The following is a 13,325-nucleotide window of genomic DNA, read 5'->3' as shown; positions in this document are numbered from 1 at the left end:
CAAGGCCTTCGAGGGAGGTGAAGGGACTGGCTCCAGGGTTACAGACCAAGAGCTGGACGCCAAGGCAGGCCAAAGAAAAGATGAACCAGGATGCTTGCTTTGGTATCCACCTCAGTCCAGCATACCTACTTGACAAACTGTATATGAACTGTTTTTATTTCACTAGAATCATGCATGTGGGAAAGATGCAGGCAGTTCTGGAAGGTCAAGTGAGGGTTAGCAGATTTTATTCCTAATTCCTGTCTGATAAGTCAATCTTAAAATTTCCTTGCTGGTTCTGGCTAAGGTTTGACATGACATCCTGGGCCTCCACTGGGACCCAAGTTGCCATCAGAATTAAGAGATGAACAGGTCTAGCCTAATGGGTAATGGCGTTCTGCTGCCAAGCCTGATGACCCAATATTGATTCCCTGGGACCCACACAGTAGGAGGGCCAAATCTCATAAACTGTCTTCTAACCTCTACATGTGAGTCACAGTACATGTGACCTCCACATGCATGTCAAAGTACATGTGTACCTACACCCACAAACAAGATAAATGAATGCAAAAGAGAGTAGGGAATAGACAGGAACATCTCATTCTCCATAGCCCAGGTCCTGGGCTATGTAAGGATACAGTTGGAAATACTGGACCAGCATCCTTAATCTCAAACTGCACACATCCAGTGAACCAGTCTACAAAGGACCTCATCTTAACTTTGTGCAAGTACTGTTTGTATAAACACGTGTATATGTGCACACACCCGTGGGAGAGGCCCACGTCAGCTTCTCCCTCAATTGCTCTTCCATCTTATTTTAGATGTATGTACTGAGCGTCTTGCCTACACGTACATGTGTGTACTGCTTCTGTGTGGTGGCCGTGGTGGTAAGAAGAGTCAGATACCCTGAAATTGGAGTTATAGATGTCTGTGAGCCACACACAGGTTCCAGGAAGCGAACCCGGGTCCTCTGTAAGAGCAAGAGTTCTTGACCTCTAAACTATCTCTCTGGCTCCACACCTTTCTGAGAGGGTCCCTCATTGAATCTGAAGCTAGGCTGGTTGGTCAGTGAGCCCCAGGCTCCTCCTGTCTCAACCTCAAGGGGCTGGGCTTACAGGTACACACCACCGAGCTTGCTTGCTCACTGGGTTCTAGAAATTGAACAGAATCTCTTACTTGTGCAGCAAGTACTCCTGAAAGAGCCACCTCCCCAGCCCCCAGATGACCTTATACTTCAGGCAGCCGAGTCCTCTCCAAGGGTTGAGAAACAGTGGGTCCCATTGCTTTCTACACAGACATAGCCAACCTGTGAGTTTGGCTGAAGCCCTTTCACTTTCTCTGCAGATTGAAACTGGAGCCTAGAACCCTGACTGAGAACCCTGGGAACAGCAGCCAGACAGTTGCCACACTCCCTCACACACAGGGCTATAGCTGTGAAACACAAACCAACACCGACAGTTCGAAACCACCAGTGTGGCTCGGTTGAGAAATCGCCTAGAAACTGCCCACAGACGGCTCCCTATGGGGTGGTTGTAGGCTGGGAGGTTTTGTTGTTCTCAAAGGACTCAGTTGCAGACTGTCCCCTCCTTGCTTTAATCTGTTATGTGACATTCTAGCTAACGTCTAAAACAAGAAGAGTACTTCTTAAATTCCAAACAAACAGTGGCTACAAGGGTTCTCCCTTCTGCCCATCCAGAATGCCTGGGAACCCACTTTTCCAAGTTTAAATACTTGGAAAGCTTCTCCAAACCTGCACCACACTCCTTGGTCGTGCGGAAACTTGGAAACGCACACATCCCTAAACCAAACTGGCCCCTTGCCTTCTGCTTTAAGCATGCATCCCAAGTCGAGATGAATTAAATGCAAATCTAGTTTGCAGCGCTCCATCACTAACAGGCCTTATTGAACTGGCACACTGTGTGGGTTGGATGGGGGCCCCCTGTACACTTCTGCTGTCTTGGATTAGATTGGGGCTGGCCAGTCCAAACAAGCCCCAAACAGGGATCCTAGCCTGGAGGTGGGAAAGGGATTCTCACCACTCAGGCCTCCTCCAAACTCCCTCAAATGTCAAGGAGCTGTCAGTAAGAAGGATCTTTCTTATGTGAACATAGTAAGGAGGAGGCAGAGGGCTGACACGCAGTCCACATAGAATGAATACAGCCAGCAATAACCAGAACACAGATGAGGTTAATATTTTAATCTATACATCACTTTTTTTTTTTTGCAAACCATTACACTTTTATTTAAATTAACTTTTTCTTGCAAAATATTCATTTCGTTTCTCCAACAAAATCTTATAAAGGCAAAAAATAAAATCTTATTTTGGCAAATGTCATGAAGCTGATCCTGGCAGCACATAGAGTTAGTTAAAAATAGACGGTAACTTCTAAATATATTCAAGGGCCTTTTTCTTCTTGTAAGCATAGTCAAAGACAAGTTTCTGTTTAAAACGTGACTCCACCCAGTGAAGGTGTTCTGTTTTCGTTGTTTCCTGCAGGTAGACTATCACGAGACTAAAGGGCAAAACACTGAGTCTGGCAGGGCCACCTCCTCCTCAGCTGGGCTGGAGTCAAGTGACAATCTTGTGTCCTGGCTCTGCCTGCCCTCCTCAGCAGACTGAGTCAAGGAAAGCTGTCCTGGGTTTCTCCACAGCAGGCAGCAAACATCCTTTAGTACTGCCTGGCTGGAGGGGTGGCTCAAGGCTAGACATGTGTAGGCAGACGCCACCCAATGTTGAGTTTATTGCTATACCACATTTCCGGTTTCCACTTCACGGGGTTTTTTTCTTCTTCTTCTTCTTCTTCTTCTTCTTCTTCTTCTTCTTCTTCTTCTTCTTCTTCTTCTTCTGAGAATTGTTTGCTGAGGGAACTTCACTTCATGGCAGTTGAAGAAGCCAAGGCTTTTGAGCACATGGTTGCTCCTCAGTTAGAACCAAGGGCCAAGGCACAGATAGGTTCCCTGGGCCATCCAGGTAGAGTTTCCAGGGCTGGGCATCAGCTCAGGGATGCGTAGACCTCTGCAATCAACTACCTCTCTTTTCCTGGAGAGCGTAATGAGCTTCATACTGGAATATAGCCTCAAATACGCCACTGCGTTCTGGATGGTGGAAATAGCCCCTGCGTGCTTGTTCCTCTCCCCACCCACTGTGCCTCCCCCACATAGTACCTGAATCCCTAATGTGTGGCTACAAAACCCTGCAGGCTCACCTCATTCAGTCCCCCAGGTGAGCATTATAAAATATATTCTGATTCTAAAATACAGTATATTTCACATGGTGTATCAAAAGTGCTTCTGTCATCTGTAAAAAGGAATCTGGACTGAGACAAATGGGCATGTGTTAGGGTGGAGCCCTGGCTCCATGCTGCACCCACCATGATGGGTAGGATGCTCTCTCCTCCAGCCATAGCCCCTGCTCAGCTGGAAGGGTTTCCATGGAGGCAGAGAGGACCATATCCCAGGAAGATGCTGGTTTCACTGGGTCCCCGGCTCCATCCAGGCTTCTCCAACGTACACTGGATCATGGGTCCGTTACTGCCTGGGCTGGCAAAAAGCACAGGAGACAATGAGAGGCTGGCCAACCTTTGTTCCCGTCATCAGAATGGGCATGCTTGTGCACACGCATGATAGAGGCTGGCAGATGGAGCAAGAGAGCAGGGTGTGTGGGCAAGGCGGCCGCTGGCAAGGGATTTTTTCTTCTAAGACCCAAAGCGTTGAGTTTCATGTTCCTCCCACTGTAGGAAATATACCACACTCACACTGGCTCACAAACTTACCCCTGCAGTAAGCAGAGACCTGGGCAAGCCTCGAGGGTAAATGGCTCAGCCCTTTATTCTCTGGAGGTCTAGATAGCTCCACCTCTGTGACCTTGCTTTCTAACCTAAGAACTGTGAGGTTCTAACCTGCCTGCAGTGTCAGGAGAGGAAGAGGCGTGGCAGAGCTCTGGAGAGAGCATCTAAGGCCTAGCACAAGACAGACTCCAGCCTTGAAAAGCTAGAGGAAACAGAGCCTCTCCCTGGCGCCTCTGCCTGCTCAGATGTCTAAGAAACCATATCTACAGCTGCGGTCCCAGAGGCCTTTCCAAAGGACGTGGCTGCTGTTCTCCATGGAGTTCTGCTCTACCCCTCCTGAGGGCCAGACTAGGCCAAAGCTGGCTTAACTCCTCCTGCCCTCAGGCTGGCTAGAGCCTGTTGGCTCTGAAGCAGGGGCAGTTCTAAGTTGGGGAGGGCCCTGGATGAGCCCACAAGCCAGCAATAATGGAGAAGAAAAGTTGTGGGTTCCAGCTGGAGAGATAGCTCAGTGGTTAAGAGCACTGACTGCCCTACCAGAGGTCCTGAGTTCAAATCCCAGCAACCACATGGTGGCTCACAACCATCTGTAATGGGCCAATGCCCTCTTCAGGCATGTGGGTTCATACCAAAGGGCTTTGCACCCTGACACTTCACCTCCTTGGGCAAGTCCCTCAGGTGCCTGAGCTGCATCTCCTCCGCTACAAAATGGAGTGAACAGCTTTATAGGGTGGTTGTGAGATCAGGAGACATTCAGCACAACACCTGCACACAGCAGTCCCTCATCAGCCAGCCAGTAAACAAAAGAGAGGGGCACTCTTTGCAAACTGACAGCAAGGCAGACTGTAGGAGAGAGATGGCCGCAGGGAGCATCACCTGTGGTCCAGGTGATGACACAGACAGGGGCAGCTGACCCAGGCCATGAATTCACTCACAGCTGGTCAGGAGCTGGGCCTGCTGGCTCCTGGGGGGCGGGGCATGAGTGGTGAGGGCGGAGCTCCTTTACCTACTACCTGCCCTTGTCAACTTCATGGGGTTATACCAAGCATCCTGATGAGTTGTGGCCCTAGGTTTGTCTCTGTCTCTTCCCTAAGACACTGATAAAATGCTGGGCCTTGCTGTGTGAGGACTGAGCCCAGTCCCTCGGGGTCTGTTTGTCTTCTGTAACCCAGTCTCTATGACAAAGCCCTGAAAGAATGAGATCTAACTCTTCTTTTCTCTGGACACTGGCAACATGGCCTGTGCTGGGGCCGGGGGTGGGAGGGTGGCAATCGAGTTGCCTTGGAAAAAAGGAATGGGCAAGTGGCTGCTGCTAGTGCCCTAGAACACATGTCCAACGCATGGCCCGTAGACTACAGGTGGTCCAAAACATAGCAACATCATCTAGCAATGGCAAAGGGCTGGAAACTCCCCCAAGGTATTTCAGCACAATAGCACCTTAGATGTCAGCCTCTAGAGAGGCCTGAGTTCTGTCAAGGTAAATCTCTCCCAGCTACCTCCATCTCAGCAGATTCCCCGACCCTACCCCAGCGGCCGCAGTGCCAATGGAAGGAAGCCACAGCAGGTAGCATTGCAGGCAGCTCAGCAGCAGCTCAGCAGCAGTGGGAAGGCAGGAGGGGCATGCTCAGACTATGGGCACACAGCAGCGGCCAGCTAGGCGGGGGCTCTTACTTGGAAGGTGTTAGACAAAGGTGTAGTGCAGTCCGTTGCTTAAGGGGGGGTAAGGTGGCACCGTCCTGGAGGACAGGGGGGCTTTAGGCGGGAGGAGGGCCAGCTGCTGCACTAGACAGAGCACACAGGAATCAAGCAGTGTGTTAGAGTGATCTGTTCACCCACACCACCTCATGCCCTGCCTGGCAAGACTGTGTGGCCTGGTCCCGGGGGCAGATTCATAAGGCCTTGCTTGCCTGTGGTTTCTGACTCAGGGGAGAGAGCAAGAGCAAAGAAAGGTGAGGAACAGGAGGTAGGGCAGAAGGTCAGGGCTGGGGTCATCAGCTGTGTGGGAGGAAGCGGAAGGTATTAATCAGAGTGAGAGCAAGCTGGGAATATAGCTCAGTGACGGGCGGGTCAGCCCAGCATACCCGAGGCCCTGGGTTCAACAACCCCCGGAGTGGGAACAAGCACAGAGGTGAGGAGGTGCTTAGAGGGCAGGGGAAGCCTCCCAGGGAGGGGCTCAAAGGCAGGGGAGACGGGTTGCCTAAGTCCCAGCCACAGAGCAACACAAGACCACTTCCAGCCCCTCTACATGCGCAGACAGAGCGAGGACAACAGAGCCTCCACTTTAGTCTGCTTTTGTTCTGAGACAGGGCCTCATAGTCTATGCTGGGCCTAAACTTGCTGTAAAATCAAGAATGACTTTGAAATCCTCATCAACCTGCCTACACCCCCCTGGCTGGGAATAAGCTACCACACAAGGCTGTTCCTGAAAGTCTGCCATCTGTCTGATCAGTCACTCATAGGCCTCCAAAAGGATGCCCAAGTTGTACCCTATTTTCGACTCCCCAGGGATGGCAGCCACAGGGCCTGCTGGCCTCACGCTTGGCCAGTTGGATTAATGGACCAGGAGAGAGAATGGTACCACTTTGAGTCCTCTGACTGTCTGTCTCAGAAGTATAGTTGGCCAGGGGCACCACATACACACACAATGGCCTCTGTATAAGGGGCAAAGTACAGTGGGTGAGCTGGAAGGCTAGGAATGGAGATGTGAACAGAGGGAGGAGCCCTTTTCTGATTGAGTCTCTTTTACTGTTTCATCTGTGACAGGGTCTCACTCTAGCCTAGCCTACAGCATGCTTGCAGCAATCCTCCTGCCTCAGCTTCCTGACCACTGGGTTTAAAGACGCACGCTCAAAGCAGCCTTCACATACAACACAGCAGCCGAGTGCTGTTTCTACACCACGGTGACATTCTTTTGGCTAGGCTGGCAAAGCCTCAATTCTCCATTCTAGGTCAAAGGTCAGGGGAACTCTTTGCTTTGCCCCACAACGAAAGGACTGCTCCAGTGTCCCTTCTTCCTGAGGAAAGAAATGTCCCTGTCTCCTTGCCTCAGAACCTGCAGAGATGGAGCTGAGTAACTGCTCTTCTATCCCCTGGGTGAGGCAAGGCAGAGAAAACACCCGAACCTGCCAGTATCTGCTGACTTCCTGCCTCTAGGACAAGTCACTGAGAGCAGCAGGCAGGGAGGGACTGGGCCCTGGAAGTTGGCACCCACGGCCTTACCTGCTACCTGCTTGCTGCGCTGAGAGGCCTCAGAGGCCAGGGCATAGGAAATGTTGATTATCCGCTCCTGCTCCTGCAGCTGCGAGTCCAGGTCGGCCAGGCTGTTGCGGTCCTGGCCTGGCGGCTGCAGGTTACACATGCTGTTGGGGACCAGAGAGAAGGCTGTGAGTCTCGACACCCCGGCCGTCAGCCTCACATGTGTCTCCCTGGCTGCAGGGGGGTGAATCTTCAACACTTGGGGGACATTAGATGTGCACTGCCTGTTTTCTTCCAAGACAATAATGCTGCTTACTTTTCCCTAAACCCACAATGAACACAACTGGGTTCCTCCTGTAGGCCTCCAGTTAAGTGCTCCAGGTGGAAACTCCTGATAAATCCAGATATGAAATGGTTAATATAACTCTGAAAGGAAAGCTCAGAGGTCAGGAAAACTATTTCCTGTTGTCCCAACTCAGTGTGCAGGAAGTAGGTAAAGCCTGGGCCCGTCTATGGGTCCATAGGGAATGGGGGCACAAATGTTAAAAGTCCACCTCACTAATGTCTGGCTAAATGGTTCATATTTGCCAGTCACTGAGGACAGATCTGGGGACACAGGCTCAGGACAGGAACCCTTCACAAGTTCTTCAGCACCTTTTAAGCTCCTTGTCTGAATACCTACCCACCCCTTTCAATCAGAGGAATTCATTTGAAGTTTGCCTAGCAACATATTGACCAGTCAGCGTGGCCTGGGTCTTCCTATGGAGTCTGTGAGACTTGTAGTCGGGGCTGACCTTGACCGGGCGAGGATATTTCGTATCTTCTCGGCCTTTTGGTACCGGGCCTGCAGCTCCTCCAGGCTGGGCGGTTCCTCGGGGTCTAGTTCCACATACCGCTCTGGGATGGGGACCTTCTCTGGCTTAGACAGCTGAAGAGAGGATCAGGTGGTGGGACAGGGGGTAAAGCTCAGATGCTCTGGTCTGAGACATGTTCTTCCCACAGATGTTGTTCCCACTCTACTCCCCCTCCCTTAACAGCATGATCGCCCACGATCAGACGAGTGGCCCGAGAGGAGGATGGTGGCAGGGGTGACTGGTGACCTCAGGCAAAGGGAGGCAGGCTTCACTGGGTAGCTAGCTCATTTAATTGTGGGAAACAAAGGGTATTTAACCCTCTGGAAAGTGGGTAGAGGCTTTGGGGTGAGTATACATCACTGGCTGGGGCCAAGGTACTGGGGATGCCTCACTGTCATAAGGATGAATTGCAGGTACTGCTGGACAGGACCTTATAAAGAAAAAATAAGTTGAACCTGGCTGCTGGGCTATATGACCTCCTCTGGTGAGGCAAAGCTGGGGTACATGCACCGGGCTATGCAGGCCCAGGTCGATATGTGTGGTGGGGTGTGTGTGTGAACAATTCTACTCCTATCAATATCAGAACAAGAGTTCCAGGGTTTGGGTATGCCTCAACCCCACCCTTGCTCCAGGCCTGTTCCCCACGGCTCACCCAGCCCCACACACATGGCTAAGATCATCAAATCTTAGTCATGGAACTAAGGACTTGAACCCGGGTCTCACACTTAAGCACATGCTCTTCTGGCTACACTAACAGCTTTCTAAATAAAGGCCAAGGAAAAGCAAGGCTGGAGACATACTTGAGACTCTTCCAGGAAGCACTTGATCCTTAGTGCTACACTCAAAGCCCCAGTGAGCTGCCCCTCCAGCCACACTGGCTCACAGAACTCTAGTGCCCTTCCCACCTAAGGAACTGTCTTCTGCTCTAATTCAGGGACCTGGCACTGAGTAGTCCTTCAGTAAATCCTCTGTAACGGATGAACGATGGATCGATGGGTGGAGGGAAGGACAAAGCCTACTTCAGGGCTGTGAGCTAGTGCCTGTATTTAATCCCAGCACTACAGAGGCAGAGACAAGTGAATCTCTAGTCTACACAGCAAGTCCCAGGCCAGCCAGAGCTACCTAGAAAGGTCCTGTCTCAAAACAGAAAACAACAACAAAGCCAAACCAACCAACCAACCAACCAAATAAACAAAAAAGATTGAAGCACAGCCAGGCAGCTCAGAGACCATTCAACACTGCTGGGTGAGCTGCTGCAACCCCAGCAAAACCTTTCCCATCTCAAACACCCGTCTGAGTTTGGGGTGCTTATAAGTCAGACCCGACTGACAGAAAAGCTCAAACCAACAATAACTGTATGCAACTGGTTAATAGCCACAGTGTTTTTCACACTTCTGGGCAGAGCATAGATTTTTTTTTTTTAACTTTCACCTCAGCGGAAAAGGCTGTCAGTTCTCTTTCCACACTCCACCCCACCCCCAGCCTGACTCTGCAGGTTTATCTGTTTGTTACCTTTCTTAGAAGTTCTCTCATTCTTTCCTCTGGGAAAGTGCTGGAAAGGGGTGTGCACATTTCCAACCTTAGGGGGCCTAACTCCAGGACAGAGGTGATTCTCCCAGGAGACGAGACCCCTCCCCCATACTGCCTAAAGATCTTGACTTCATAGCACCCTTTCCAGTAGGAATGTTTGTTTAATTTGTGCATTTAAGAGATGGCTCAGCAGGTAAGGGTGCTTGCTGCCAAGCCTCAAGACTGATGATTCAAGTTTGATCTTGGGGACCCACATGGTAGGAAAGAGCCACCAACTCTAACAGTCATTGAGGTAAATTTTAAATTAAAAAACAAATTTTTTTAATGGGGATTTTTTTTTTTTTTTGGTCTGCACAAGTCAGAATCCCTGTTTTTAACCTTCTGTCTAAAACTCTGAAAACCTCTGACCACACTTTTAAGACTGCTTAAGCTTGTGATTTTCAAACTGTCATCTGGATTTGCCTCAAAGTAGTTTTCTTCCCCCTTGACTGGATTGATTTTAGTCTCAGAATTGAACTCACGAGGCCCTTCACTTTAGTGAAAGGTGGCAGGACTCTGCCACCCGACCAGGACAGATCTAGAGAAGGAAGATTTCATTGTAGCAGGAGGATTTAGGTTAGAGATAAGCAGACATTTTCCCCGGGGCTGCCGGACAGTTAGGACAGCAGAGGGCATCCTTGCATTGCTGAGACAGAACACGAAGGTTCTTTGTGAATAAGAAAGCCCAGACTGTTGACTTCCACTGTTCAGACTGTCAGAGAAAAAACCTGGGGGCTGGAGGACAGATTTACTGACTTGCAAGAACCAGGAGCTCAGAAACTCAAGAACCAACTTACCTACAGTATACTCTTTGTTCTCCCTACCCATGAATCCCTAACCATTAAGAAAACAAAACAAAACAGCTTGTAAATGGATTTGCCCCGTCTCTTGAAAACAGAAGGGCTACGTATTAGTTCTATGTACTTGGCACAGGTGAGACCCAGATTTTAACACACGCACAACAACAACAACAATATCAACAACAACAACAGTGGCAAAGTACTTGAGGCTCAGCTTAGAGTCCCACCCAAACTCAGCCTACACCCCAGAAAATGCAGCAGGCCAAGTTCTTATCCACATGTTTTGGAGCACTGGAAATTCATATAGCAACATCTTCCCTTAGCAGACATTTATAGCATGCCTACTGCATACCATCCCAGAGCTAGGGACACAAAGAACAGAAGCAACTGCAGACCCTGCCAGCCCACAGACCAAAGACTCCGCCAGGCACTCCCTTCCTTTCTTGTGCCTGGTTTTCCTAGGCCTGACCTGTCATGAGGCAAGTGAGCCACCAGAGGGCAGCAGAAGAGTTCGCTCCAAAATTGGCTCTAGTCCTGGCTGAAAATGTCTCCAGTGATTTTGTCAGACTTGCCCTGTATTTTCCCCACCACGTATGATAGCTAGAGTCTGCCTAAGAGGTCATTTTCGAGGGCCACCACTAGTGATCCAGGGAACATTTTCTAATCCCCTTGGGAACATTCTTCCTACATCACCACTAAGGAACAGTTTGCTCCCAATTACAGAAATAGGCTTAAGCATTGAGGGACACCGCCACCTTTACGCTTTCAGTCTACCTTCTTGGGCAACAGTGAACCCGACCCTGCCTGGTGGCTTCTAGAAAGCAGGAAGGAAGCCCCTATCCTCACCTCTCTGCTGATGTCCAAGTCATAGTCTTGTGGTTCCAGGTCCAACTCCGTGACAGGTGTGGCTTGCACTTTCAGCCAGCCTTCCTCTTTGTCTTTTCTGTCCCCCTGTGCAGCCCGTTCCAGCAGCTGCAGGTCAAAATCTTGTTCTCGCTTCCACTGGCAACAGAGGAGAGGGTTAACCTCACTACCCGACCCATTAAAGAGCCACAGAGTGCCCTGAGGCCTGGGGGTCCTGGGAAGATGGACTTTTGAGACGTTAGGCAAGTGTCATAGCTGTATGTGTGACTGAAGACAGGGCCTCTGCCTTCGTCTCGTGGCCTCTTCCCCACTGCTGGCTGTGCTCTGATCTAGGACCTCTGTAGTATTCAAAAGTGCATCCTTAGGGTACTAGAGGAAGACCCATGCCTTTAGCTCACAGTGGTCCACAGGGATCCAAAATATTCCCAGGTATAAGAGGGTGACTGCCCCTCCTAAACACCCCTCCCCCAAAGCCTTCTGGCTTAGGAGCCATATACTCGGCTGGAGCACCAAATGTGGGGGGGGGGGGGGGGGGAAACAAGCCCTTCACAGCCTGCAAGCTCTTGGGGATGAGCTCTCTGCTGGGAGTTCTGGGCTAGCCTGATGCAGTTTGGGAACCTGCATCTCTGCAAGGGGTAGAGTTCCAATCAGTTCCAAGGAGTTGGTTGGCCACCAGAGTAGCAAACTGCTGTGGAAAATGGTAACCATTTGAGATAAGACATTTTCCTTAAACTAAAAAACAAACCAAAACTGAAACTAAAACTGAGAGCAGAAGTAATTGTTTCAAGGCAGGTTCACAGTGGCAACTTTGTATCAATATCTCTTCCCAGGAGGGAAAAATCTACCCAAGCAAGTCTGTGCAGCTCCAAGATGGCTTCCAGTTCACTTCAGACCTCTGACCTTAAAAGGACAGAGGACTCTTTTGTGAGTATGAAACCTTAAGCCTCAGGTCACCTTCTCTGGCTCACTCCATTCACCTCTCAATACCCCAGCAGCCAAAGACGCTTCACACCCACCCGACCCCAAGCCCATCGCTCTGTCGGTGCATCCACACATTCACGCACAAGCTCAGCTTCTCCGTATCAATCCAATAGAATTGTGTTTGGTGACGGTTTTCCAATTACAGTTTGGAAGACTTAGGCAATTGAAGTTCAGGGATAAATTTAACGGTTCACAAAGAAAACACACATTTCCTTACACGCTCACAAGTGCTCAAAAAGAGACAAGTCCTCATTTAAACCCAGCCTGATTGCTTCCACAAACAGCAAAAGTTCACCGCACTCTGCTAAGTACCCAGCGGAAGAACCACGCCAATCCATCATGGGAAGCAACATGTTTATTGGCGTTGATGAGACTTACTTACACAAGCCTTCCCCCCTCCCTAAAGAAAAAAATACAAGGTGCTGGAGTCATGGTTCTGAAATACTCTCTGTATTTCAGACAGCAGGTTGTAGAAAGTCAAGGTTGCCTCATATGATGTTTACATATAATACTTAGAAGTCAATGAATGGGGTTATAGCTTTTTAAAGACATTATTCTAGTCATCTGGTGACTAATAGCTGCAGAGAGGCCCTCTGCATGCAGTTTATTTTGCTATCTATTCAAGTTACTAAATTCAGAATTACAAAAGCTTTTCCATAAAGAATCGTATGATGGGATAAGGAGGAATTACCACCAAATGGCCTCAGACAATGCACTCTCTAACACTGATGTTTACCGTCCAGTGTAAGGTATGGAATCGGTAAATCCCCAATGCCCAGAGCTCTGCTAATGACTGTGGTCCTCACAGAGCAGCTTTGGGGATGAGTGAATTACCAGTCAGTTGGCCTACACAAAGCAGGGCAGTGGAAAGGTAAGCCACACATGGGGATGCCTGCTAGTCTAGGGAGCCGTGAGCTGCTAGTACAAGCCGGGTCAGAGACAGCCACTGGCCAGTTAGAGAGGGACCAGTACCAGTTCAGAGCGTCTGTAAAGACAATCAGGCGGGATTAGAGGCAATGAGCGGCAGACACTAGAAGCGTAGGAGCTTGTGCAATGAATTAGGGAGGGAGCAGTCAGGCTAGAGGGCTGGGGAACTGGGGGCTCCAAACCCAAACGCCAAATGGAATGTCCCCACAGCAGGCCTAAGGCAACCATGGGCAGGTGCAGGGGCAGCCATCAGGGGCAGCACCAATTTCCCCAGCCCTTCTGAGTACCTGAGGCCTCAGCAAGGGGGTGGGGTGGAGGCCATGGGAGACCACCAGCACCTCAGGTTGGGCACACCAACCCTTATCTGAATA

At 50.0% G+C, this 13,325-nt stretch overlaps 1 protein-coding gene across 1 annotated transcript; it reads right to left on the bottom strand.

Moving 5' to 3' along the window:
* Positions 1-3,392: 3,392 nt before the first annotated feature.
* On the bottom strand, positions 3,393-12,078 carry LOC308417677 (pleckstrin homology domain-containing family A member 6-like; the record flags this gene model as incomplete). Its single annotated transcript, XM_080913013.1, has 6 exons — positions 3,393-3,519; positions 4,394-4,465; positions 6,887-7,123; positions 7,754-7,887; positions 11,029-11,184; positions 12,001-12,078. 6 exons carry the CDS (start codon positions 12,076-12,078, stop codon positions 3,393-3,395), a joined length of 804 nt encoding a protein of 267 aa, XP_080769139.1.
* Between the last annotated feature and the right edge of the window lie 1,247 nt (positions 12,079-13,325).

The sequence above is a fragment of the Micromys minutus genome, assembly GCF_963924665.1.
Source record: "Micromys minutus genome assembly, chromosome: 2".
Taxonomy (NCBI): domain Eukaryota; kingdom Metazoa; phylum Chordata; class Mammalia; order Rodentia; family Muridae; genus Micromys; species Micromys minutus.
Note: the sequence above shows the minus strand (reverse complement) of the source record. Positions and strands in the feature narration are given on the sequence as shown.